This window comes from Sphaerodactylus townsendi, linkage group LG04 (assembly GCF_021028975.2).
Source record: "Sphaerodactylus townsendi isolate TG3544 linkage group LG04, MPM_Stown_v2.3, whole genome shotgun sequence".
Classification (NCBI taxonomy): Eukaryota; Metazoa; Chordata; class Lepidosauria; order Squamata; family Sphaerodactylidae; genus Sphaerodactylus; species Sphaerodactylus townsendi.
In genome coordinates, this window is record NC_059428.1 from 72,391,949 (window position 1) to 72,418,202 (window position 26,254).

The 26,254-nt window shown below is 40.2% G+C and overlaps 1 protein-coding gene across 1 annotated transcript in view; it reads left to right on the forward strand.

Moving 5' to 3' along the window:
- The window catches only part of EFHC2 (EF-hand domain containing 2), a 52,101-nt gene that overhangs the window by 21,275 nt on the left and 4,572 nt on the right, over window positions 1-26,254 (forward strand). The window contains exons 6-14 of the mRNA XM_048494353.1: window positions 464-574; window positions 880-1,018; window positions 8,884-9,049; window positions 10,657-10,799; window positions 13,294-13,490; window positions 16,539-16,672; window positions 18,659-18,856; window positions 20,276-20,368; window positions 24,803-24,908. Coding sequence (XP_048350310.1) covers window positions 464-574; window positions 880-1,018; window positions 8,884-9,049; window positions 10,657-10,799; window positions 13,294-13,490; window positions 16,539-16,672; window positions 18,659-18,856; window positions 20,276-20,368; window positions 24,803-24,908 — 1,287 coding nt within the window. The remainder of the gene's footprint in view (window positions 1-463; window positions 575-879; window positions 1,019-8,883; window positions 9,050-10,656; window positions 10,800-13,293; window positions 13,491-16,538; window positions 16,673-18,658; window positions 18,857-20,275; window positions 20,369-24,802; window positions 24,909-26,254) is intronic.

Consider the following 26,254-nt stretch of genomic DNA (forward strand, 5'->3'; position numbering starts at 1 on the left):
TATAGGGCATCAACCTGATGTTTCCAGCTTACCAGATTTTAATTATACATCAAATGTTAAATATATTGTCTCTCCAGCTGTCTATCGGGCCTTATTAGAGACCAACAGTACCAGAAGAGTGTTCACCCTGGCTAGCGTTCAGCTCTCCTGTCCACAGTACTTGAGGGAAAATTTAAGAAAATCCCTTACTCCAAGAGGTTATGCTAATGCCCATTAAGTGAGGTAAAATCAACTGAACCTATGCTCTTGAGGTGTTATTTTTATAGATGGTTCAGTTAGAAATTATCATCCCACTATTAGATAGATGTCTTTGCCAAACTGATAAAATCAAATATGACCATAATAAATGATGGATGAGTGCACAACCTGATTTTGTATACTTCAGTTTATGTGTAGCTAGATTAATTCTGTTGCATTGCACTGATAAATGCAGTTATTCATAGCCTACATATTTTCTCACCAGTATGCTCCAGTTGGATTGTACCAACCTGGTACAATCACAAGTCGGACAGTCCTTAATGTATTTGGCGGCTTAGTAGGAAATAAAGGCCGCTTCATTCTGGACAATTGTAAGGTAAGCAAGTTTAAACAAGTATATTCTGTAGAATTTAGCTACATTTGTGGCAGTGATAACTAAATGAATAACTTTATTTAACAAAGCACATGAGACCTTTGCCAAAAGGTGTGCCAAATTCAGTATTTTTGTTGTTGCCTTGCTGGGTAGCTTAGAAGGCAGCTTCTGTTGGGTAGAGGTTTGGGTGGGATATAAGGCAATTTGTCAAACGTCATCTCTTTCTGTTTTAAGTTGCAACTTCTGAAAGGTTCATCTTAATGTGAGATTCATGTAGGGTTTTTTTTGTATATATTTCCTATCACTAGACAGGAGCTGTGCATCAAGAATTTTATAAAGATTGTGACCTGAGAATAGGGTCAGTAATCAATGTTTGGGGACGAAGGATAGTTCTCTGTGACTGTGATGAATTTACCAAAGAATATTATAGGACAAAATATGGAGTCAGTAAGTAACAATACCGATACTTTCATGTATTAATCTTAATTGCCAATTTTAATTGTACTGGATGCATTTATGAGATTTTAGCTATTCACAAGATTTTAGCTAAAATGCTGTAGAAACAATGTAGTTTAGTAACAATCAGTAAGATATGATGTCTTGACCAGGCCTCCCCATGGGCTGCTTCAGTGAATTTCACAAAAGTACTTATGAAGAGTGGCAAGATAGTTAAATGATAAAATTTCCTGCTCACATAAACTGGTGGTCATCGTTTTTCAGCTAATTTAGTCAGACCCCATTGTTTCACATTTAATGTGATTTAATGTGATTTAATCCTTTCTTGTAAAATTTGTTCTGTATTGCTGCTGTTCTTACCATCTCTCCAGGTAAGTGAGCTGCAGCTTGCCTGACTTCATGAGGGGTTTGCAGCTTGCTGGACCTCTTGTCTGGATAGAAACCTATTGTTATAATGTGTATATTTTTATGTAAGATGGATATGTATATGGTTTTACTCATGGACGTAGGTCGGGGGGGGGTTCTCGGGTTTGAAACCCCCCCATTCATGTCCGAAGCTCCGCCCCTCCGTTTGTGGCTTTTAAAAACATTTTAGTGCTTTTTTGGTTTTTGGCCTGCAGGGGGCGCATTGTTTGGGCTAGCAGCACAAAACTTTCAGGGATTGCTTGGGGGACTCTCCTGATGATACTACCCAGGTTTGGTGAGGTTTGGTTCTGGGGGTCCAAAGTTATGGACTCCCAAGGGGGGTGCCCCCATCCCCCATTGTTTCCAATGGGAGCTAATAGAAGATGGGGGCTACACCTTTTAGGGTCCATAACTTTGGACCCCCTGAACCAAACTTCACCAAACCTGGGATGTATTATCAGGAGAGTCTATTATTGATACCACCTAGGTTTGGTGAGGTTTGGTTCAGGGGGTCCAAAGCTATGGACTCCCAAAGGGGGAGATGGGGGGTACACCTTTGAGGGTCCATAACTTTGGGACTCCCACACTGGAACTTCAAACTTCAACCAAACCTGGAGAATGGTATCATAAGAAGAGAGACTCCTAAAGATAACCCTGAAAGTTTGGTGCTTCTAGCTTAACAATTGCACCTCGGACAGCAGTAAGCACCCAAGATTTCAATTCTTTCAGATTCTCCTTTTAAATCCACCCCCTTCGGCATGGATTTAAAGGGAGAATCTGAGGTCCTCAGTTTAGAAGAAGAAGAGTTTGGATTTATATCCCTCCTTTCTCTCCTGTGGGATTGTAGGGGCTTACAATCTCCTTGCCCTTGCTCCCTCACAACAAATACCCTGTGAGGTGGGTGGGGCTGAGAGAGCTCCGAAAAGCTGTGACTAGCCCAAGGTCACCCAGCTGGCGTGTGTGGGACTGCACAGGCTAATCTGAATTCCCCAGATAAGCCTCCACAGCTCAAGTGGCAGAGCAGGGAATCAAACCTGGTTCCTCCAGATTAGAATGCACCTGCTCTTAACTACTACACCACATTGAAAGTGATGCTGTTTCAGGGTGGGGGATAATCCACCCCAAAACAGCATCACTTACAATATTGTTTAACTAGGGACCCCAGATTCTCCCTTTAAGATGGATTTAAAAGGAAAATTTGGTCTGTCTAGTTTAAACACCATTGAAAGTGATGCTGTTTTGGGGTGGATTCCAGCATCACAGCGGCTGCCCGGGGCCCCCCGCAAAACTCAGATTTTGCACCAGGCTCCATTTTCCCTCTATGCCTCTGCCCAGAGGGGAGGGCAGCGCAGGGGAGTCTGCCATCCCCGACCTCGGAGAGCTGCTTTTATAAGCGCTAGCCCAGGGGTGGGGCTTGGGGAGGTGTGGCCATACCTTAGGGGTGGGTAGGGGTGTGGCCACACCCCCGAACCCCCCCCCCCCATAAAAAATCTATACCTACGTCCCTGGTTTTACTCTATCTCTGGCAACACACTACATGTGGAAATTATCTATCTAACAAGAAGTGACTTGAGTTCAGAAGTGAAATATTCTTCATTCACCAAAAGATGTCAGATGTGTTCAGTGCATAGATATAAGTTAACTACTATTTTCAAACTGTTGATTTCTGTCAGAGTTTTTTAGAATATCACCAGTTGCAGAAGACAAATTGATTGCGCTGTTGTCAAATCCTAATTATCACAGATTGCAGTAAGACTTCTGGCATTTCTGTTGTCATTTGTTGTGATACTTTTTTAAAATTAGAAACTGTCAAGACAGCTTAACAGTTATAGGAAGAAATATTCAGTTCTATGCTGAATTTATGCTCTGACTTGCTGTTGAGGGAATTTAGGACAAGTTTCTGATTAAAGCTGTAGTGGCTAGCATAATTACTTGAAAGTGAGAGCTCATATAGATGAGATATTGGAGATCTATGATTGTATTTTCAGTCTCCATTAAAAGCATCTTTACACGCTACAGGGGTCAGTGCTATCAGTCACAGACCAGGAAAGGGATTTGGGCGTCTTAGTTGATAGTTCCATGGGAATGTCAACTCAATGCATGGCAGCTGTAAAAAAGGCAAACACTATGCTGGGGATAATTAGGAAAGGAATTGAGAATAAAACTGCAAAGATTGTCATGCCCTTATATAAAGCAGTGGTGCGACCGCACTTGGAGTACTGTGTCCAGTTCTGGTCGCCGCATCTCAAAAAGGATATTGAGGAGATAGAAAAAGTAAGAGAAGGGCAACAAGGATGATTGAGGGACTGGAGCACCCTTTGCTCCCTATGAGGAGGGCTGCAGGACTTTGGGACATCGGCTTGGGAAACAGGAGAGCGCCGGGAGGGGATTAAGATTGAACGTCTATAAAATTATGCATGGGGTAGAAAATGCTGAAGCAGAGAGAAATTTTTCTCTCTTTCTCAGCAATACTAGAACCAGTACTCATTGAAAATGCTGGGGGGAAGAATTAGGACTAATAAAAGGAAACACTTCTTCACGCAACGTGTGATTGGAATATGCTGCCACAGGAGGTGGTGATGGCCACTAACCTGGATAGCTTTAAAAGGGGCTTGGACAGATTTATGGAGGAGAAGTCGATTTATGGCTACCAATCTTGATCCTCCTTGATCTGAGATTGCAAATGCCTTAACAGACCAGGTGATCGGGAGCAACAGCCGCAGAAGGCCATTGCGTTCACATCCTACATGTGAGCTCCCAAAGGCACCTGGTGGGCCACTGCGAGTAGCAGAGAGCTGGACTAGATGGACTTTGGTCTGATCCAGCTGGCTTGTTCTTATGTTCTTATGTTCTTATGATAGGTGTGGGCTAGGACTACAGTGCTGGAGGGTTTTTTTAAAACCCTTCTGCCTGCTGTTTCCTTGATAGGGCAATCTAGGGCAAACCTAACAACAGCCTATGGATTTCCCTATGGATTTCCCTATGGATTTCCCTATGGATTTAAATGACAGTTGCAGGGAGGAAGCCATTTTAATCTTGAAAATAGCATATAAAAGGAAAGGGTCATCATCCCAGTCCAACTTCCTTCCATCTTGGCTGCTATGAATGGACATTTAACAAGACAGGAAATCTGTTCAAGGTTCTCCAGTGTCTTCTCTAGCTGAACACTATATCTTTTTGAAACCAATCTGACCTGCTTCCAAATAAACATATTTAGGATCAGTGGTAGCTGAGGAATGTTCACATCTCCCTAAATGAGGAAGATAAAAGTAAATAAGGAATAATTTTTAAATCTGCTGATGATTTAAAACTGAGAAATATTCAGAATATCTTTTGGAAGAAAGGCTAATATATCTGATAAATGAAAGCTGGATTTCATGACATTTTCTTGAAAGAAGAACTGATATCACAGTTACAGTATGAGATATTAGTTAGGCAGAAGAAATAATAAAACAGAATTGAAAGTCATGGTTAGTGCCAAACTGAAAATGAGGTTACATTTTATTCCACGATCAAGAAGGCTAATGCCATCTTTGTGAGAGTTCTTATGTCCAAATTCTGGAAGAAAATATTGCCTCTTTGATCAGAACCATTAAGACTGAGTGTGGACTATCACAATTCAAGAAGGATTTTATTTATTAGATTTTTATCCTTCCAAGACATACAATCTGGCATATATGGCTTCCCATCCAACTCCTTTCTACTTTTACAGTAATCCTATAGGTCGGTGGGGCTGAGAAGGCACGACTGGCCTAAGATCAAGAGCATCATGGTTGGGGATGGCTCCACTGCCATGCCACCTCCAGAGGGCTTTCATGTGATGTGTGGGTGCAGCAAAAACAAAAAACAAAAACAACCCCCTGGCCACCTGGAAAGCCTCCATGGGGCTCAACAGAGTTATGCTTCCCAAAGCTCTTGTCACAGTATTCCTGGCTCCAAAGCCCAAGTTGAAGCTGATTAAAGTCAGCTCCACCCCCCAGGAACACCTCCAGTATCCACCTGTTGATGTTTTTGCCCCTGCACTGGGGGTCACTCCCCACTCACCATAAGCCACGGGGACACCTCTTCATAAGACACGGGGATCCTGGTCGTTCCCCACGTCACCAAAGCTGTTACCCTCTTCGCGTTAGCTGCCCAGAATTGCCGCTCTCCCACCTGCCTATGCCTGCTGCAAATTAGGTCCTCTACAGAAAGAGCAACATTTTCAAAAACCCCGCTGACAAGGAGGGAGGGTGGGAGAGCGTGCAAATTCCGGGCGCTGGTGTAGCTGAAGAGGGCTGCTGCTGCTGCTTCTGGCCCAGGAGGACCGATGAGAACAGGAAAAGTTACGCCGGTTATTTGCCTCTTCGCCGAGCAAACGATGCTCCTGCGTGGGAGTCTCCTTATGATGAAGTCCCTCCCTCCTCTCGTCTGCTACTTTAATGGGGAAACACGGCTTTGCTTGTAAGAAGCCTGCCAAAAAAGCGGCCGGTAGCTGCATTACGCAGAATTCAATTCGATCCCGGTGGCCGGCGGCGGCAGCAGCAGCAGCTCGGGGCCCCTCCTCCTGCACACAGCCAGGCAGGCCGTGCCTTCCTTCCCTCCCTCCTCTTCCTTCCCCAGCCTGTCCCAGTGCACATTTTTCACCCGCATGAGGAAGGTGGAAGGTAGGTCTGGGGGAGCGCTTCTCCCTCGGCGCCAGTTCCTCTCGCCTAAGCCAGGGAGCCAGTGGGAAACAAATGTCTCGGTGGTCAAAAGCCATGGAGGCTTTTCCACATGGGGATGCTGCGGGGTTGCACAGTAAGAGGTAAGTGGGGAGTGGCCCTGGGAGGGCAAATTCACTGGTGCGGACACGCGCTGTATCCAGGCGTGGATTCCCTGCCTCCCTGGGATTGGCCTGTGAGTCTCCCTGATTTGCTGATCAGCATTTGTGCTTTTGACATATTGGAAAAAGTTAGAAGAAAAACTGCAAGAAGCCAGAAGAGACTTTAAGACAAAATTATATGAGTTAAGTGAAAGGAACTGGGAATTTTTAGCCTAAAATAATATTATAACAGAAGAGGAGTATAGTTTAAACATATATAAATAGATGTCAAAGATGCAAAGAAATACTTGTTCTCACATAGCCAAATATGTCACAATGACTCTAATTGAAAGGCAATTATATTGAAATAACAATTAGGAAAACTCTTCTGATCAGTACAGCAATAGAATAGACTCCCTACCGATGTTGTAGAATTTTTTTATTTGTAGATATTTACGATGAAGTTAGAGTAAACTGATAGCCTGGGATATTTTAGGTAGCAGATACTTAACTTCCTACCTAACTCTCTGTTGACATTTTACTCCAATTCTTCTGTTATTCCACCATTCTGGCAATTTATTTCTGTGCCTCATATATTCTTTGAGCATTCCTAAGTTTGTAGCAGTAAATGCTTTCATTTTTGTTCAGTGTTGAATGTTTTTGATCTAATATTGCTTGAGAGGTTGCTTAATCTTGGAAATATTTATCTAGATAAATAATGTATCTAAACTGTTAGGATATATGTGGGTATACGACATCCACCTTCACAATTTATTTATACTGTTATCAGTCTGGTTGCTGCATTCTGAGACTCCAAACTGAATGCAGGAGAAGATAATAAATACAGGGTTTTTACTCAAGCTTTGGTGGAAAACCAGATGATGGAAACTAAAGTGTAATAGCAATTAAGAACTGTTAAGAGATTTATCAGTATTTTCTGTTGGGTTAATTTGGGAGGGGGGTCACACTGCAACAGGGAGTCTTCCAAACTGAACATCCATGTAAGGTTCAGCATTGTCATAGCAAGGTTTTTGGGGTCAAGGAAAGCCCATGAGCACAATCCTGCTGAGGCTGAGGTTCTTCCACTACATTGATTCCCACCTGAGAGTTAGGCATGAGTTTAAATATCTTCCACTGAAATTACAGAACTGAAATGTGATTACTTTTAACTGGCTTAGTCCAAGACCTTGTCTTAGCTGTTTATGTACAATACTCATAAACCTGTTGGGAATGGTCTCTAAAAAGATCATTTACTTTTTTGACTGGTTTCATATGTGCTCTGTAGTAATATAATATACTTATTACTCTATCTTCTGTCCTTATTACTCTACCTTCTGCGCAACCCCTTTTTGTTTACACCTGCCACCTGACTGTAATATTTCACGTTTCTGAAAAAGTGGGTTCTGACTCACAAAACTGTAGGCCACAATGAACCTGTTAATATTTAAGATGCCACAAGGTGCTTTGATTCTCTCAGACTAACATAGTCCATTTGGAACTGTTGGTGACGCTGTATTTTGTTTTTTGAACTTTACCACCTTTAACAGGTTTCTTTCTACTTGGAAATCTGAAACTGAAGACATTTTGTGACTGCTAAACAGGAAAACATTGGCCCTTCCTGTCTCCCAAACAAGGGGAGTGGCAGTGGGACTCTGGCACAGAAAAGCAAGAGAAATCTTTTCCTATCATCCAGTGTTCATTCACATGCTGTGTTGCTGCTAAAGTCAGATTGAAGCTGGTATACTCTGGGGTTGCCAACTGGAAAAGACACCAAAAACCTGACAGCAGACAGCTTTTACTCCTGAGGATATCACTGAAACTTGCATATTCTCTTTAGCCCATCCTCTACAGTTGCACTAGATGGCACTGTTGGAATGTAAGAAAGCTCTTAATCTGAGCGGGGTTTTTTTTTGTTACGCAAGTCCTGCAATTCAGATACAACAGCAGTGAGTCTGATTGAAAACTTTACTGCTCTTTATTCTCAGTGAACACATTCCCACCATTATTTGCAATTCACCATCCAAGTCCATCTAAGCTTTGATTATTTGAAAGCTGAATATATATAGACTTCTGCCTAAAACAGTTTTTAAAAAACCTTAACATTTATTGATGTAAACCAACTGAACAGTGTAGCTAAACTGGATTAACCACGAATGCTTTTGCTTAACCCAGGAATCAGTAAATAGAAGTGACAGCGATCACATGTGAGTTGGCAGTTGTTTATTGGGGTTATGTTGATGATTTTATATTTATGAAAAGAATTCACATCAGTTCACAAGTATTAAAATTTATTTGAGAAAAGAAGAGGGACTGAAAATACAGTTTTGAAAAAAGCAGGACTCAATTGCTAGGATAATAAGGACTGCTTGGCGGTCTGCCCAGGCTCAGGGAAACATTTGAGCTTTTCCCATCCATGGAGAGAAGTTGATAGAAAGCAGAGGAAAATATCAATAGCAGTCTGCTCCCAGAGGACAGAAACTTGAAAAATGTTTTCAAAATTGGGGTTTCCTGTTTAGAGGAAATATTTGCTTTTTGGGAAACACGCTTCTGCCAAAGAGAAAGAGCAATTTCTGTAGACAGAAATGCATATCTGTGTGGAAATGTAGAACATTCTGAACATATTTGAGAACTGAAGAGCAAAACGGTGATTGCAAATTGTGTTTTACAGAGGACTTTATTCCCGTTCCATACAAGGCTCCACCACCTCCAAAAGTTGAAAAACAGATCCCACCTTACAATGGATTTGGCTCTGAAGAAGATTCCCTTTGCTCCTGCACAGGCTTGCTTCCCAAACCACCCCAAAAGGATTTCAAGAAATTTATGGAAAAAGACAGGTATCGCTGAAAACCAGAGTAGATGGTGGAACCTTCTTTCTTTTTTTTCTGATTCCAGAACTGGAAGGCAAAGAGAGAAAGAGAGCTGTCATTACATTTTGTGTACCAAGATAAATGATTTATTTAAGATATTTATTCTCCATAATTCTGAGCATGTATGCCAATTGTAAAGCAGTTCGGGCAGTTAGATGCAGGACCATATCACGCCATCCTGCGCCGGCTGCACTGGCTCTTGCTTGACTTCCAGATCATCTTTAAGGTGTTGGTTTTAACCTTTAAGGCACTCTGCGGCCTGGGGCCTTCATATCTCTGTCTGTCTTCATATGTCCCTGCTCGGCCTCTCCGTTCGCCATAGGCCAATTTGCTCAGGGTCCCGGGTCCCTCCATGATACAGCTGGCCTTTAGCGCCCTGGCCCCGACTTGGTGGAACACTCTTCCCCCCACCATCTGGGCCCTGTGGGACTTACAACAGTTCTGCAGGGCCTGCAAGAGAGTTGTTCCGCCAGGCTTTTGGGGAGATCAGCTGTTGAGGGTGCCATCCCTTACATTTCAAGCTCCCCATACTCTATTCTTGGAGTACACATTTATTGTGTCTAACTGCCCTGGTGAGTTTACTGCTGCTGTTGTCATCTGTTTTAGAGTTAAGGTTGGAGTTGTTGTTACCTGATGTTTTAATTGGAATTTTATTGATTGTGTTTTATTGATTTGTACACTGCCCAGAGCCCTTTGGGGATGGGGCGGTATATTAAATTTGAATAATAAATAAATAAAGTAAATGTATGTTTTACAATTGACTTTGCAACACTTATTCCTGCAAATCAGGCAATATCAAAATATAGGTTCTTTTTTCTCTTCTGAATAAATATATAGGTTTTTATGAACCCCAAGAAGTTTGCTCCACCCCCACCCCCCGCAAGTACCAGAAATATCAAATAACCCATGAGAAGTCCAGTAATAATTAGGTGTATGTGTAGTAGGAAGAAGTCTCCTTGCATTCACATTTACTTTTCCTGTATCTTTTATGTAATCACTGATATGATACCTAGTACTGTTCTTTAAATTTGCAAGAGGTTCTGGGATTTATCAAACTTTTTGGAGTTTGTATATCTTGATGGATATGGTTTGCATGGGAAAACGTTAAGCATAATGGAGAGAAAGCCCAAATTTGCAGCATTCTGTACTGTGTTACTTTTGCCAAGCCACTCCTGTATCCTCAAAAATGTGTTTCATATTTGATGTAGAGCAGAACTGGCTATGAAGCCCCACTTCTTTTTGAATCTTTGTATATAATTATAACATTTTATATGACTTTTTGTTGTGTGTAACAATATAACACGTTTTTTAAATTAGCATTAATATAGATCCCTAAAGTTTTGCTATTATATGTTTGCCAGTCCCCTCCTTCCAGTAATTTAATGGATTTAGACAAGCAAATTGATTCATTAAGTAATGGCATGATCTCCCTGGGGCTTAAACTGACATTAAAAACTTAGTCAAGGCTATCTTCCTTGGTATTCTTTTTACAAATGAAAAGGCAATTTATGTCCAGATGAAAGAAAGACCAGTGAATCACTCTCTGTTTTATACCTCTCTTGCTTCTACCATAGACAAGGTCTCGAAAGCAATATATTGCGATTTCTTGCGCAGTTTATTACTACTGATCCCATTGACAAGGAACGGAAGTTCATAATTTCTTATTTTCTTAGTGATGATACCATTTCAGTGTTTGAGCCCCCACAAAGAAATACAGGTAAGAGACAACTTGCAAGCAAGTTGGCTAAAAAAAGGGAAGGGTATTTTATTATTATTAAATTGGACAGGTGTCAATTTGGTGTCATTGAACACTCATGGAACACTTACCTTTAGCTGTGCGATGGGGCTGAAGTGAGGTGTCCTCACATTTCTCGATTTACATCCAAGGAGGTAGCCCAGTCATACCTGCAGCTAGTCCCAACAAGCCTCTGTTCCTGGTTCTCTTAACTCTGCTCCTCTTAAAGGCACAGATCTCATAACGCTCAGTAGTTCTAATACTATAGAGCTGATATTCCCTCCTCCCTTCCCCTCCACACCCTCTCTCTTTCTCTTTCAGCTGCTGCATGAGAGAGGCTTGTTTGAAAAAAAAAGATTTGTCTCAAAAAAAGTTTTTAAAAGCCCTCTCAATCATCAGGGAGGGCAGAAGCAGAATGGGGGAGGTGGGTTGAAGCCAAAAACAGACCTTCTTGTGCTGTTCTTTGTAAAAGCCAACTATGTTATATTGATAGATTGGTGATATGTTGATATCAGTGTTTAGAGAACATGGAAGGAAAGGTGAGGGGGGAGGCATGGACAGCAGTGTGAGGAGTGGGAAGGATGGAGCTAGGCAGGCTGGTTGTGGGTGGAGGAAAGAGGTCCAGGGCAAAGCTGTGCTCACTGGAAAATCTCCCCAATCTGACAGCGAAGCAAAATTAAATTCATGTTGCAAGTGGTCTTGCTTGCTGTAGTAAGACTAGAAAGTGAAAGCGGGGCGTGAGGAAATAGGTGCATACAAGAAATCTTGCTGTGACTGACATTTGCCACATTGCACAGAAGATACCTTGTGTGTAATCAGCCAATGAGAAGGATATCTTTGTCTATTAGGACGGGACTTTCCTCATTTAAGTTTGTGGGAATGAGTCTGGGAGAAATATGAAGACTCAGATTTTTATAGACTTGTCTATAAGCTATTTTTTAAAAATCTTCTATTAGGACCTGAAACAGGAAATGGACTTATTTTAGCACAAGATTTTTGCACTAAAGTACATGTTCTTTTAGTTGAGTTGCAGAATTTCATGGGCATTTCCTGCAGAACTGCATGGAAATATTTCTGTAGCTCCGCACGTGCCTTATGAAATGCCTGAACTGTGATGGTGATGCCTAGATGTTCTTTGCTCTCCACTCTTATCTTCCTTCTACTAGGATAGTGATACAGCACAGATCTTTTTAGGGAACGGGCACTTGTGAAAGGGTTACATTTCACTTTCAGTCATGCAAGAGAGTCTGTGATGAAGTACTGAGGAACTTATGGAAACTCTTTCCTTGGTGCTCCCCATGCCAGGATAAACATGATGATGTGTTTTACAACCGTCTCTGGTCTTCAAAATTTAGTGGGGAGAGAGGGGAGAGTCAGAGAGAGAGAGCAGCTAGTTTGGATCATATTGCTATTTTAATGTAGTCACCTCCGCAGATTGACAGTTTTTTATGCATCAGTAACTAAACAGGAAGAAGCTGGTTTCTATTCTTGATTCTAAATGTTCATGCTTTTACAGGCTTAAGTCAGACCCTGATGATACCTTAATGCATTTTTCACCTTTCAGTTTTGTATGACAAAGATGATTTTTGCACCAAACTCTGGGTTTTGCATTCATGTGTTTGTTGCTCCAAATGGCCTTTTGCTGTATAGTCCATCCTTTCTTATACTTACATTACCAAATACCAAATAATACACAAGAAACCATAAAATGTTTCAAGTCCACACTTTTTGGCTTTTGTATGGGAATGCAGCTATAAACAGGAAATGAATCACAGGCACACTTCAGTTAGCACATTGCTTGTTCAATAGAAAGCATTACGATTGGCAAACCTTCTCTAGAATGTAGTGAGAGTGATATCAGTTTCCTGTAGTCTACCCAATGGCAGGGTCTCAATTTGAGACATTGGAGGAGCTCTCTCTCTCTCTCTCTCTCTCTCTCTCTGGGCATGCTATTCATTATAAAAACACATCACTTTTGCAATAGCTTTCTTCAAATGGGTGATTGTATAAGATGTCCACTATTTTTATGTGACTCAAGCAGTTTCATCTGGACTACAGCCTTGCATGGACATGTGCTTATAATAAGGTGGAAAGTCCTTAAGTTATATTTCAACAAGTGTGTAGTCCATCAGTCATAACCATTTATTTGCCTTGTTACAACTATGGTTATGATACAGTATAGTACAGTTCACAGGAAGGATAGAGAAGCTGCCATCCGAAGGGTTTACCTGAAGAACGACTAGGTGTGCCTGGTTTCTCAGCTGTCAGTGTAGCTTCCAAAATGGGGATGAACACTGCTGAAAAAAAGGCAAAATTATGTTAGCATAAAAGATAAAACATATTCAACTGACATTTTTAAAAGAATGGATATTTCTGTATAGGTACTGGTAAATGCAGCTTGGTCTGGATGACAGACTATTTTAGGGTGTAGTTTAATATATTTCTCTGAAAGATACAGCTTGGTGTTTTGTTACAGGAATACTTGGTGGGAAATTCCTGGAAAGACTTCGTGTTCCAAAGCCTGGGCAGGAGCTGTTTAAAAGTGAAATGTCTGAGTATTACATGGCCCAGGATCTGTATATCGGAGCAAAAGTGTGTTTCCATGGCCACGTCTTTCTTGTGGTGGATGCTGATGAGTATTCTTTCAACTACATGGAGAAGCATGCAAATGAGGCAAGCTGTGCTTTCCAATCCTTATTTGGTCTTTGAGCCATGTGCGGTATTATTATCTTGCTTCAATAATGGTTGCTCTGAAAACCTTTGTTTGTTCATCCCAAGATTGACAAAGCCATGGTTATTTTACTAGAAATTTATCAATTTTGTCACCCTATTGTGTGCAAGATACATATAATAGAAGATATTGTGTTTGGTAAATATCTTGGACTTTCTTTCTACCTAATTATTCCAGTTTGTAAATTTACTTTCATAATATCATAATCATGCCTTTTGTTTCCATAAAGAACAAAAATGAAATGAAAAAGCAACAAAAGGGAACTGCTGATAGAATCTGTTCTGTGAATTTTCCCGTGCAACAGATAAAAGAGCTGATGCTAACCAAACACAATCCATAAGAGTATCTGATAGTTGTTATGGTTGCCTTTTACTACAGTATTTGTGTTACCCTCCTGGAATAAAAGATTAATCCAGATAGGAGGCAGATATAAATAGGATATTGAAAAGGATAATGAATATCCTTGGGGGCATTTCCTTGGATTGCACATCTTGTGCAAAGCTACAAAATGTAAACTATTATTTTTGTAACAACCAGATTTTTATTTTGTAACAACCAGATTATGTTTTTAGATGGGGTGATTCATTTTCTCCAGAAGTTTCAAAAAAGGGCCTGAAACTGAATTTGCAAAGTTTCTAATCTGTACTACCGTGTTTCCCCGAATATAAGACAGTGTCTTATATTAATTTTTGCTCCCAAAGATGTGATATGTCTTATTTTTAGGGGATGTCTTATTTTTCTGTGTTCTGTTCGTCGGGCATGCTTCCAAACAAAAACTTTGCTATGTCTTACTTTCAGGGGATGCCTTATATTTCGCACTTCAGCAAAACCTCTACTATGTCTTATTTTTCGGGGATGTCTTATATTAGGGGAAACAGGGTAATAGGAATAAGATTAGGTTAGATAACAGGATAAACATGAGTTGGGTTAAGGTCAACCAGCTTGGGTTAATGTCAACCAGCTTGCATCTGAGATGTGACCCGACAGTGCGTGGAGGCCAAATCATCTCCCAAGCATGATTCCTTCCCTTTCACCCCATGTAATTTGCTAGCTGACAGGGCCATGGGGAAGGGGGTATTCTGCTTGTCTTATTAACAGTTCCATGTGTCTGTCCAGGAGTTATGTGGAACCAACAGTAAGATAAACAACCTGGTCCTCACAGCCCTTTTATGCTAGCAAAACGGCAAATGGTAGAAGGGAGAGAATGATGAAGCTCCTCCTGCGGTTGCATTGTGCTTAGGAGATAAGGTGCTCCCACGCGGCTTTTAAGGTGAATCCTGGGTTACATTTTAACCTGAGTTGGGTTGGAGTTTCTCTCGTGCAACACACATTTAATGTATTGTCGAATTGGAACCTAAGGAACTCAGCACATCAAGATAAATCTCAGATACATGTGTGACTTCGGGCTAATACATCCAGTTCTTGGCACCCAGATTTCTGAGTTGTTTATCAGCCTAGCTATGATGACTGCATCACTTTTGGCTCATTTCATATCAACATTTAGTCCAACGTGTGTTTCCCAACTTACTCCATTTTTTGTTAGGGGGCAGTTGCACAAGATGTAATGGATGATAAACTTTTGCATTATTTCTTCACTGCATGGACAGGTCCACGAGCTCACCAGGCCTCATTTTACCAGACTATGAATTGTTTATACACAAATTCTTCATGCCCTTTCCATCTAATTCTTCCCTGTATGACTCTGAACTTTTAGTAAGCCAAGCCTGTGTATGAGCATATTGGCAAAACTGGAAGCATTTCAAATGACACTGTGAACCATACTTTATCTTTTCTTCAGTTCTTTGCAAAGGAAACTGAAAACTATAAGATGAGAAGATGTACCCAAAATAAAGTGGCTCGTTTGTCAGGCTAACAACATTATAGCTGTTTAGAGGACAAATTCCTTTGATGTGGTTGAGAAAATGAATGTACATCATACTGGTCCTTTCTGCATAGCAGAAATCCTTTAGGCATTTTAAAAAGATTCACTTCGGCTTTTTAAGTTCATGCACAGCCCACCAAAAACAGGCAGCCAAAAGCTTTGCCAGCCAAATTGGATCTTTCTTCCCACCTGCTGTAATTTCACAGTTGTGCCTGCCATTTTGTGTGCTGCTGCAGAGATTCTCTGCCTCCACTGTTTTGGCAAAGGTTTTCCATGGAGGTTTCCTCTGCTTGCAGCTCATCTGTGCACAATTTCCAGGTAAAAAGTAGATGAATAATGCTTGTGTTGCTTAGCGATCCAACCCATATGTCATTTTCCCTCTTTTTTTGGTTTTGAGTAGAATGTCTTCAAAGCTATGACAACACAAATATGCCCATATTTGTGGTTCTGTAATCATGACATAGCTTCTCAGACATCCTCCTCAAAACAAAACAAAAAAGGAAAAATGACCCATCACTAGGTGAAATGAACTTTATCTACTTTTTACATGGAAATCATGTGCAGATGAGCATAAAGCAAGGCTGCAAGAAGGTTCCTTGGGGAACCTTTCAGAGAATCTCTGCTGCAGCACACAAAATGGTGGACATAACCAGTGAAAATGAAAGTAAGAAATTTGATCACGAGAAATTAAAGCATTTCCTGCCTGCTTTTGTTTGCTCAGCAGGATGGAAATGTCTTCAGCTTAGGTTGGAGGGAAAAGGTTGCTAGTTTATCGATTTTTTAATAACCTGGGTGAGAGAAGTAAAACATTTTGAAGACATTTGGGGGAGAGAGAGCTGTGTGAACTTGTCCCACAAAATGGTTTTTAAAATGACCTAAAGACGTTTTATTTCTGATACGTGGAAAACACTATCTTGCACTATGGCATTAAGGGGACCTTGACAACTGCATTGAAATGATTGGTTTTCAGGTGATCTGTGGTTGTGCCTCATAAATTTAAAAAATCTGGCTGTTCATAGTTTTGGTCTTCTTGTTGTACATTCACTAAGATGCTTCATGTATTTTGACTATGTGCTTTGTTCTTTTCTCCACTACCACATATCTTCAGTTTGCCATGGCCAATATCAACACCATCTTGAATAAACTGAAAGCAACAGGAGAGCCAAGGTCAAGAGAGATTAAGCAGATTTTTGCAGCTAGTGATCCTCAGCATACCACTGTTTTGGACTATGATGAATTTAGGTGAGACTGTAGAACACATGACTCAGGAATACAATTTAATTCAATGCTCTTGAGTTTTAGAAGCCCATCTGTGTGAGGTCCCCATCAGTAAGAAAGAATGAGAAAATCCATAGGCCTGTGGATAGTCTGACTGTCTTCATCCCATGGACCACAAACAGACTTCAATATTACACTCTCTTTAGTAACAGAGAGACCATGGAGCTTTCTTTTGACCTTTTCTGCATGTTGAACTTCCATGTGGGATTTGGCCATCTGTTTCCTTATAAGAAAATGCTTATTTTTTATTTTCATAGGTGTGTACGACATAATGCAATTTTTGACACTTCATTCCAGTGATTACTTTAAAAAATCTTGTAACTTCATTTATCCATGTATTTGTTTGATTTGTATATCACCGAATCCAACAATGTGCAAGGGCATATTTCACATTTTTATCCACCCATCCTCTAAAGAAGAGTGTACATTGTTCTTTTACCTTCTCTTTTATCTTGAAAACAACCTTGCAAGGTAGCTGAGAGAGCATGACTGGTTGCAGCAGATTACTTACTCAGCATGAATGTTTTGAACCCAGAACCCAGACAACCCAGAGCTTGCCAATTATAATCTGACACCGCTAACCACACTGGCAATCAAACACGCAAAACATGTAAAATATATTGTGCCTAAGAAACTCAGCAGTATATAGAACAGGTGTCTGTTTGATGTACACAGGCATTTTAAATGACCTTTGCCAAGTAACATCTTTAAATCAGTTACACTGCAATTGGTTTAGTAACTCGTACAGGTTTCGAAATTTGCTTCTAATCCATTCTTCCTTGGATACCGACAAAACAAATATTTACAGATGTCTTTTTTTCTCTCAGAGTAATTGTTTACTGTTGTTCTTACAAGACAATAATTCAGAACAAGCTGAAAAGCAGAACAAATCAAGAAATGTAAATTCTCCCTGTCCCAGAGTGCATTATCTCAAACTCCGTAAATGATGTGTTGAACAGGATTCTAATAACATTTCTCTTTGCTGTACATTTGTAAAATCTTGCTTTCTTTGCTTTGTTTCCTTAAGAAATCGCTGGTATTTCTACATCGATCTGATCAAATGTTCTAGAAAGCAGTTTATGCTTGATGAGTAAATAAAACAAGCACATAATCAGATAACACTGATGACAGTTTTCCATTTCATTGTGCTGTGGAGCTTGACAAAAACAAACCTTGATGTAGTTGCTGGTTAAACACGAACACTATAGTGAATTGCTCTGATACTTAGCCGATGCAGACAATACATTTTAGTCTCATAAATGTTTGTTACTGTTCCCTAGTGTATGCTTCATTTGAACAACTGTAACATGTGAACTAAAGTTCATGGATATTGGCTAGAGCAGATTCCATAATGCTGGAGGGGTATTTTCTGCTTTCAGCTGCATACTGCCACAGCCTACATTCAGTATTAAGATGTCACATAGAGCGTAATGAAAGAAAATTAAAATATTAAGAGAGTTCCTTCAATCCCCCTTAGTTTTCCCATTAGCCCCCAAGACCCTGAATTGAACATCAGAATTTCTTGCTAAAATGACAGCTGTATCTTCAAAACAGCCTGTGTCTGAGAGAGGCAAAAGATATTTCCTGGTCCACTCTTTAGATGCCTCTCTTTTTCATAACAAGAACTGACATATTTCAATCCAGTTGTGCTTGTGCGTCTAATACTCACCTTCTTCCTTCCAAAGCATTGCTGTGTAGAAGCTGTGAAGCTTCATCAACTTGGATTTTAAGACAGCAGTTTTGTTTTCTTTCTTTTTAAGTTCCATAATGTTGGCCAGCATAGACGTTTATCATTGTCGTTTCTTAAAAGCGTACCCAGGAATATGAAGCCTACAGGTTCTTGGGCTGAAAACAAGGATCCTTTATTGACTGGAACTCCTATCCAAGATCTTTAATTGCATATAATATTTTTTTTCACATGGACATAATTGTTTATTTTGAAATTCACAGAAACGTGATGATGAATATCTCAAATGGAAAATTATCAGAACATGAAATTATGACGGTTGGGCGATATTACAGTGTAAGAGATAAGAATGAGATGGATGTTACGTTCCTTCTAGCAGTGTCCCAAGAACAGCTGAAGAAAAGTAGCTTTGAGAATTTTGGTCAACTTTTGGCATCCTTTGTCTACAATGACAGAGACAAGTAAGGATTCTCTTTTTTCTCAGATGCCTGAATATATTAATTATCTCCAACCTAAGAAACTAGAGAAGTTGTAATTCCTTACCTGACTTGCTTTTAGTGTTTTTGAAATGTATAGAAATTATAACCTGATTCTAAATACATTGAGTTGCCTCTTTTAGTTACAGGACAGACTCCCATGGTACATATGTTTGGATAAGAATATTGTAATGCTTATGGCCAGATCATCTGCTATATTAGTTTGGTGATGACTCAACAGCTTTGCTTCTTTCATTACATGAATGTGAGCGACAAATGTGGCTGGCCTGCGGGCCACTTCAGCAACATAATGGCATGCAGTTGTTTCTCTGCCTCCCTTCTTTATCGGGCATACGTTGTCTTTACTGTGCTATTGTATCACATTGCTTGGATTTCATTACTACAATAAAACTTGTTGATACTATTAACAAGTTATAGGCCAAAATAATTTAGGCAGCTCAAACACTGTAGATTTAAAAGAGAAGAAAGATTAATATTTTTCTGTCACCAGCACCAAATATCTTGGAGGCAGAGTCATTCAGCAAGCAGGGGTGGGAAGAATTTCATGAGTGAGGTGTGGCAGGCAGACCAAACATGTGCGTGGAGATTTCTTTTTCCTTTTTCCCTGCCAAAAGTGTGGGGAGGGGAAAGGTGAAGACAAGAAGGGGAGGACTGATTTCTTTTTCATTATGCAGAGTCTGAAAAGTCTTTTTCCAGGAGTCTGAAATTGGCTGGTATCTGGAGAAGGGGAACATTGCTGTCCACATATACTGACTTTCTCTCGACACAAACGCTATGCTTAGGCATTCTTTTTAGCCATTCTTTTTAAGCCATCATTAAAACTGGTACATGCATGAACCTAACTTATTTCTGGGCTTGTGCACAAGCCTTGCTCCCCCCCTTTCTTTTCTTGCACTTATATCCCAGTTAGAAGCTAACTTTGGTTACCTTTGACATATGGGTACAAGCATGTGCCTTATCTAGAGTTAGCATTACTCCTACAAATTCAGGTTCTGTTAGAATCCTTCTGAGGGGGCTAATTACAGCTAACTTGTGAACCTCACATTTTTGGGTAGAGTTAGTTGTTAATTCAGATTCCCCATGTGAGAAGGATTTGGGGAGAAGGAAGGTACACATGCAAGCCCAGCCACTAACCAGGTTTGGGCACCTGCCAGTTTAATGTCAACTTGAAGTATTGTCCAAATTCAGTTAATGTTTGCCTTTAGGGATCTGCTTAAAGGGAAGGGTCATACTGGCAAGTTTTGTAGAATGTTTTCTTTCCAGAAGTATTTCCTTCTTTTCAATACATGCCTAGTATCCTTTTAAAGATGATTCTAATGTTTTCATATTTTAAGATTCATAAGAAGCCTATACATATGAAAAACATTATTTCTGTTTGTTCAGGTGTGGACTGCTGGCCACTAACAAGGGCAGGACGATTTGCAAGTCCTTCAGGCTGCCCATAGCAGATGATCTCCTGCGAGCAGTTCTGGTTGCGTAAGTCTGATCACACAGAAATGTTTTTTAAGAAGAGAGATGGAGCTTGTCTGAGGTGTGATGAGTCTGCCCTGCAGACCAACAGACCAGCAGTCATGTTTAAGACAGTAGATGATGTTTAGATGATGTATGTACAGCATTACTGTCTGTGCCATATTCACGCATTTCTTGAGGGCCACTGTTACCCCTTTTCAAGCAAATTTTGAAGGTTTTTGAGATGATATAAAAACTTACAAAATTTGTTTACTCAAAACGAATGTGGGATGAGTGTATTTCTTACAAGTGAACTGTCATGGTCTGGTTGGCCACTGACTGGAGCAACAAGTATTTCCAAACTAGGGAATACAAATGCAGGTCAATGATCCGAGGACAAGCACAAAGAGTCAAACAAAGTCCAAACAGTCCAAAAGAGGAGTCTAAAAAATAGTCCAAGAGACATTGTCCAAGGCAAGGTAACGAGAGCAGGATAGCAGATTCAGGAACAGGTCCGAAGCAGAGCAACAGTGAGACCAACAACAGTGAGACCAACAGAAGCAGCTTCTAGCCCTTGTTGCTTTATACTCTGCTGGGGCAGGTAGCTATAATCTGCTAAGTAGCTGGCAGTCACTGGGCATCCAGTCTAGCAGCCACTGGAGGTCAGGGTTTTTAGCCTAACAGTCCCATCCAGTGGGCTTCCCTGCTGCCCCAAGGAGGCTTCCCAGTGGTGTGGGGAAAATTCAAATGCAAAAAAGCCTTCCTGCCATTGGACTTAATAGACTTAAGCCACCTTTTTAGAGGCACAAGTCTGAAGCCTTAGCCGCTGGTATAACAGGGCCAGTGGCTGGGAGAAAGCTGACTAACTTTGACTCCTCCCCAGCCAGGACCCCAGACTGTGCCCCCTACAGTGGTGGTGGGGGTGCAGGGACACTGGCACAGTGTCCTGTATTGCATCCTACTGCTGGGAGGGCCGTAGTGGCTGCCCACTGGCAAATTCACTGCTCCACCAATGTAGCCTTGCTCAGCTCCCACCAGTGGATTCGGCCCCCCTCTTGGATAAGGCTGTAAGTTGTTTAAAATGGTAAGCTGTAAATTGGCATTCTTCTTGCCTTCCACAAATACCATATTTAGAACATGAACCTTTTGTGCCATATTTGTGTTGTAACACAAAGGGTTAAAGGATCTGGAATATGTAACCTCAGTATTGTGCTGAGGAGCAGAGACATGTGAATGCACAACTCTAGACTGTATTAAAAGAAAATATATAGCAATATGTGATGTGTATTGTAAATCAGCAAGAAGTGTTGATTTTAAATTTTTTATACCTCATCACAATCACAGGACATCAGCAGATAATGTTCAGTATTTTCCTTATTTTAAAGGCACCATAATGAATGCTATGAAAACCATAGTTTTCCAGAAGTTCATGAAGCAGACATTTCAGGGAGTTCCCTGTGGTAGGCAGATGGGGAGCCTTTGCAATTTTCTGCACGTTCATCATTTCTGACACCTGGTCATGAGCATTTGACAAAGGGAGTAAAATAATTCATTTTTAGAACTCCCATTAACCTGAACTGCCAAAAGGTGTTTTAGGACGACCAGAATTCCATCTCCTTTCCTGTAAAACACTAATTAAATAAATGCAGCTAGAGAAGACAGTTGTGTTTTATCAGTAGTGAAAAAAATTCTAAGTATTTAAGAGATAGCCTTTTAAATTTATAAACTGTGGAGGAACAATATGAAGCTATTGTATTTATAACCTGGCTTTAAATGCATTTCACTAAGATGAGAGCTTTAGTTACTCTTTATTGCATCAGTCATTTGATTGCTGTCTATGGCCATCAGCATTTTCTGAATTGAAACCCAGGATATTTAGAAATATAGCGTTAATGTTAAATACACTACAGTAAAAATGGACCAAAGGAATGCATTGCTTATCTAAAATATTGACATTAATCAAATTTGCCATGGCTATTGGATTGTAATTAAGATGACCTAAGGCATCGTAAGGGCTTTAACAGTTTCCCACACTTTTTGGCTCACTCATTGAAAACTTAATCCAACAAACTGAAAACTGGAATGGATTCGTGGTTATTTCCTGAGTTATATCATTCTAGTTTTAGGGGTGAGGTAAATGTGTGGGTTTTTTGATATATCAAAGCACGGTTTGAACTTTTATGGAAACAGTGAAAAACTATATAGCTGGATATTGCTAAAACAATCAATAGTCTTTAGGTTTTTTAAAAGAGAAAGTCAAATGAGAGGAATAGGAGAGGTAGCCCTGGTGCCTCTTTGTTCCTGTTTCAATGTTATGTAGATTGTCATCCCTGAGCCTCAGTGGAGTCAACAGCTATATTTTTATCTTCTGAGAATCTTTCTCTCTTGTTAAATTGTGGTGTGTACACTCAACCTTATTTGTCCCTCTAACAGACAAACTTTGTTAATCAAAAGTGATAGCCTAATGTTTTCCTGGCTCCCCCATATGTGTAAGCAGCTTGATGGACATGCAATTTGAATCTGATACATTTCCCTCTCAAGACAGTGGTTTGGGGGGGGAGGGCGTTGGAGAGGGATGAGAAAGGCCTCCTCCATGCTGGTCATCTGGTGTTGGTAGAAGCATCTGATGCCTGCTTTCATCTCATCCACTTGCCATCTAATGACAAGGAGATTTGATTGGAAAGGCATGTAGGGAGGAAGCATTCCATAGTAGATGGTTGTGATGAAGACAGGTATGATATGGCAACATTGTTCTCTGTGGCACCCTTGGAGGACATAAGAAATAAATAGGCCTGTATCTACTGTGCATACCTCAAAGAACCCTATCATACAAAGGGCTGTGACCAAAATTTTAATTTTAAATTACATGTGCTTGTGCAATATTTAATATAATGAAGGCTGCATCAAAAATGTGTGGAATAGAGGCCCAGGAATATTAGCCACTGGAGAGGGACAAGGTTTTGGGCCATCATAACTTCCTCTTAAAAGATGTGCCTCTCTGAATTCTGGTATCTTTACCAGACACTACACACACATCTGCTAGGTTTCCCTCCCCTAGCCATAAGAGTTAAAACTATTGTTCTGTCATTCTCCAGTCTTTTTGGAACCTGCCAAATGTCAGTATTATACTTTGAGCACAGAATGGTAAAACATGTTAATAAAATTACAGGATGTTAAATAATGTAGCAGTATAATCCATTGGATTACAAGAGCTATAGAGTTAGTGGAAGCATACTTTTTATTCTACAATCCTTGTGAAAATCAGGTTTCATGCCAGTTGACTTTTATTGGGTGTGTTTGCTATTTAAATATAAAGGATTTGGGAATAATTATTATTTAGGATTTTGAATATAATCTTTAAAAACATGGGAATTTATTGGTTCAGTATTTTTATGTGATAAGTGATTGCTTGTCCCAAACCAGAAGAATAATTTTAATAATGTAAAACATATTTGTGGCAATCGTCCAGATTCCCCATCAGCAAGCGAATGCAGGAATATAGCTAGACCTTCTTTGATTTGGCTCGGGGTCACTACCACAATTTTCTTTACTTGGTTTGGATTTTTAACATTTCTAATTCAAACATATATGTTTGATATTTCTGTCTCCTCTAAGTACAGGAAAACTCATATTTTCTTAGCAGTAATTTCTGCCTGTTCCTTTCGAGCTAAAAGTTTCTAGACCACTCAACTAAAAGCACACCCAAGATTAGATGATTTAATATTCAGCTAGGATGTTCTTCTGGAAAATTCAGAATGTAAAATAAACTCTGCATCAAATCCTCACTACACTAATGGCAGTTAGATGGACCAAGAAACTGTTCAGGCTAGCAAATCAACAAAAAACAACAAAAAACAACAACAGAGAAAGTCGATAGGTAGAGGCAGGGTTTCTGTTCTAGCATTTTGCTTTTCTTTGAATTTCTGGTTTGCATTTTTTTTGCATTGTTTATTCAGTGGACAATTGTGAATGCTTCCAAGTTAAATGAATCTCTTTATTTTTAAATAATTCTACCATCTTGCTTTAGCATTACAATTTTAAAATTTATGATGTATAATTCCTAACGATAGCGCAGAAATTCAGTCAGACATCATGGGAAACCTTGATTTAATTAATCTAACCATGGTTAGTGTAATTGTCTGAATGCAGGCCACTGTAGTAACTATGGTTAGGTAGGATTTTCAAAACCAGGACTTGAAGTCAGGGTTTGAAGTTGTTTCATTAATAGGGTTACCAGGCATGGCTTGGCAACTGGTGGGAGTCTGGGGAGGCAGGACACATGGCGGGGGGTGGGGGCATGTGATTGGTAATCCCATTGTGCATGTCAATCTTAAGGTTTTAAATTATGTTTAAAACAAATTAAAAGTTTAAAACAAATTTAAAACAAATGTTCATTGTTGTCAAATAAAATACTAAAGCACACTATTTACTGAATATATGCATAATCTATTCTAATTTTAGGTTTGAAGACGAAAAGGAAAAGGTAAATTATAAGAAATTAATTGATGGGCTAAACTGGAGAGAACATCCAATTCCAGCTTTCCAGACCATCTTAATTCCTCTACAGGTAAATAAGAAACATTTATGATCAAAAGGTCCAGAAATATTAAACATCAGTGGTAGTTTATGCACAGAATCAACTATATATATTCAGACACAAATTTTAAGGAATCCGTTTTATTTCTACAGTTATAAAAATTACAAACCCAGTTCTACCATATCCCGCTGGAAATATTGAGTGTGTTTGCGTATTCCTAATAAACTGTGCTACAAGGGAGGTAGAAGGATAGATTAAGGGTTGGTACTTCGAAATACTGGAAAACTGTAGTTGAAAGGCACATACATGTACATCCTTAAAACCCACAGCTCTTGCATATATTCTGAATAACCATGGGAACACAGGGTTTTCAATTCCTTGTTTTCCTTGTAAGGAATGTTGGCAAGCATCATTTTTAAGTGGACTTGGTAGTGGAGAGGAGGTGCTAGCTTAACCCTTCCTTCACCCACCAATTCTCTGCTGCAACCTCTTCTTACCAACTCCAAAACAGGAATTAAACGTAGCTAAACCCCCTTAGAGAACTGAGTCCCCTATCATCCTAAAGTAAAACGAAGCAAGGCTAAGGGCGTGATGTAAATTAATGCACCATATGAGTTGGGCTGGGGTTCCTCAACTCTGACTCATTTTTCCCCATAATCACACAGGAGTTGAGGACATTCCCTAATAACTACATTTTTTGGAGGGGAAAAGGGCATCATGCACTTGCAATTTTTCAAACTTGAATGAGCCCTGTGAGAGCACTTCATGATCTGTTCCAGAGTTGCAAATGCTCTGAGTGCTGCACGGACCTGAAAGACCTAAATGGAGATGAGCTCTTTGTTTGTACTGGAATCTATCACAGATACCCCAATTATGCATAAGCCTACCTATTCATGTGTTTATCATTATCATTATAAGGTCAAAGCAGTCAGGGAAATAGAAGCAAATCCTCTGCCTTCCTGCACTTCTCTTGAGTGAGGCCCATGCCTCAGAGTGTGATGAAGTCTCCTTCTTTGGAGGTTTTTAAACTGAGGCTGGATGGTCATCTGCCAGGAGTGCTTTAATTGTGCATTGCTACATGGGTGTTGGACTTGATGGCCCTTATGGCAGTGGTGGCGAACCTTTGGAACTCCAGATGTTATGGACCTACAATTCCCACCAGCCCCTGCCAGCATGGCCAATTGGCAGGGGCTGATGGGAATTGTAGTCCATAACATCTGGAGTTCCAAAGGTTCGCCACCATGGTCTTATGGTCTCTTCCAACTCTGTGATTCTATTATTCATAATCTCTGAGAATTTCATCCCATTTTGATGTAGGCTGGAAGTCAGATCAGAAATACATTGTGCGTCTCATTGCCCTCAGAATGGGAACACTG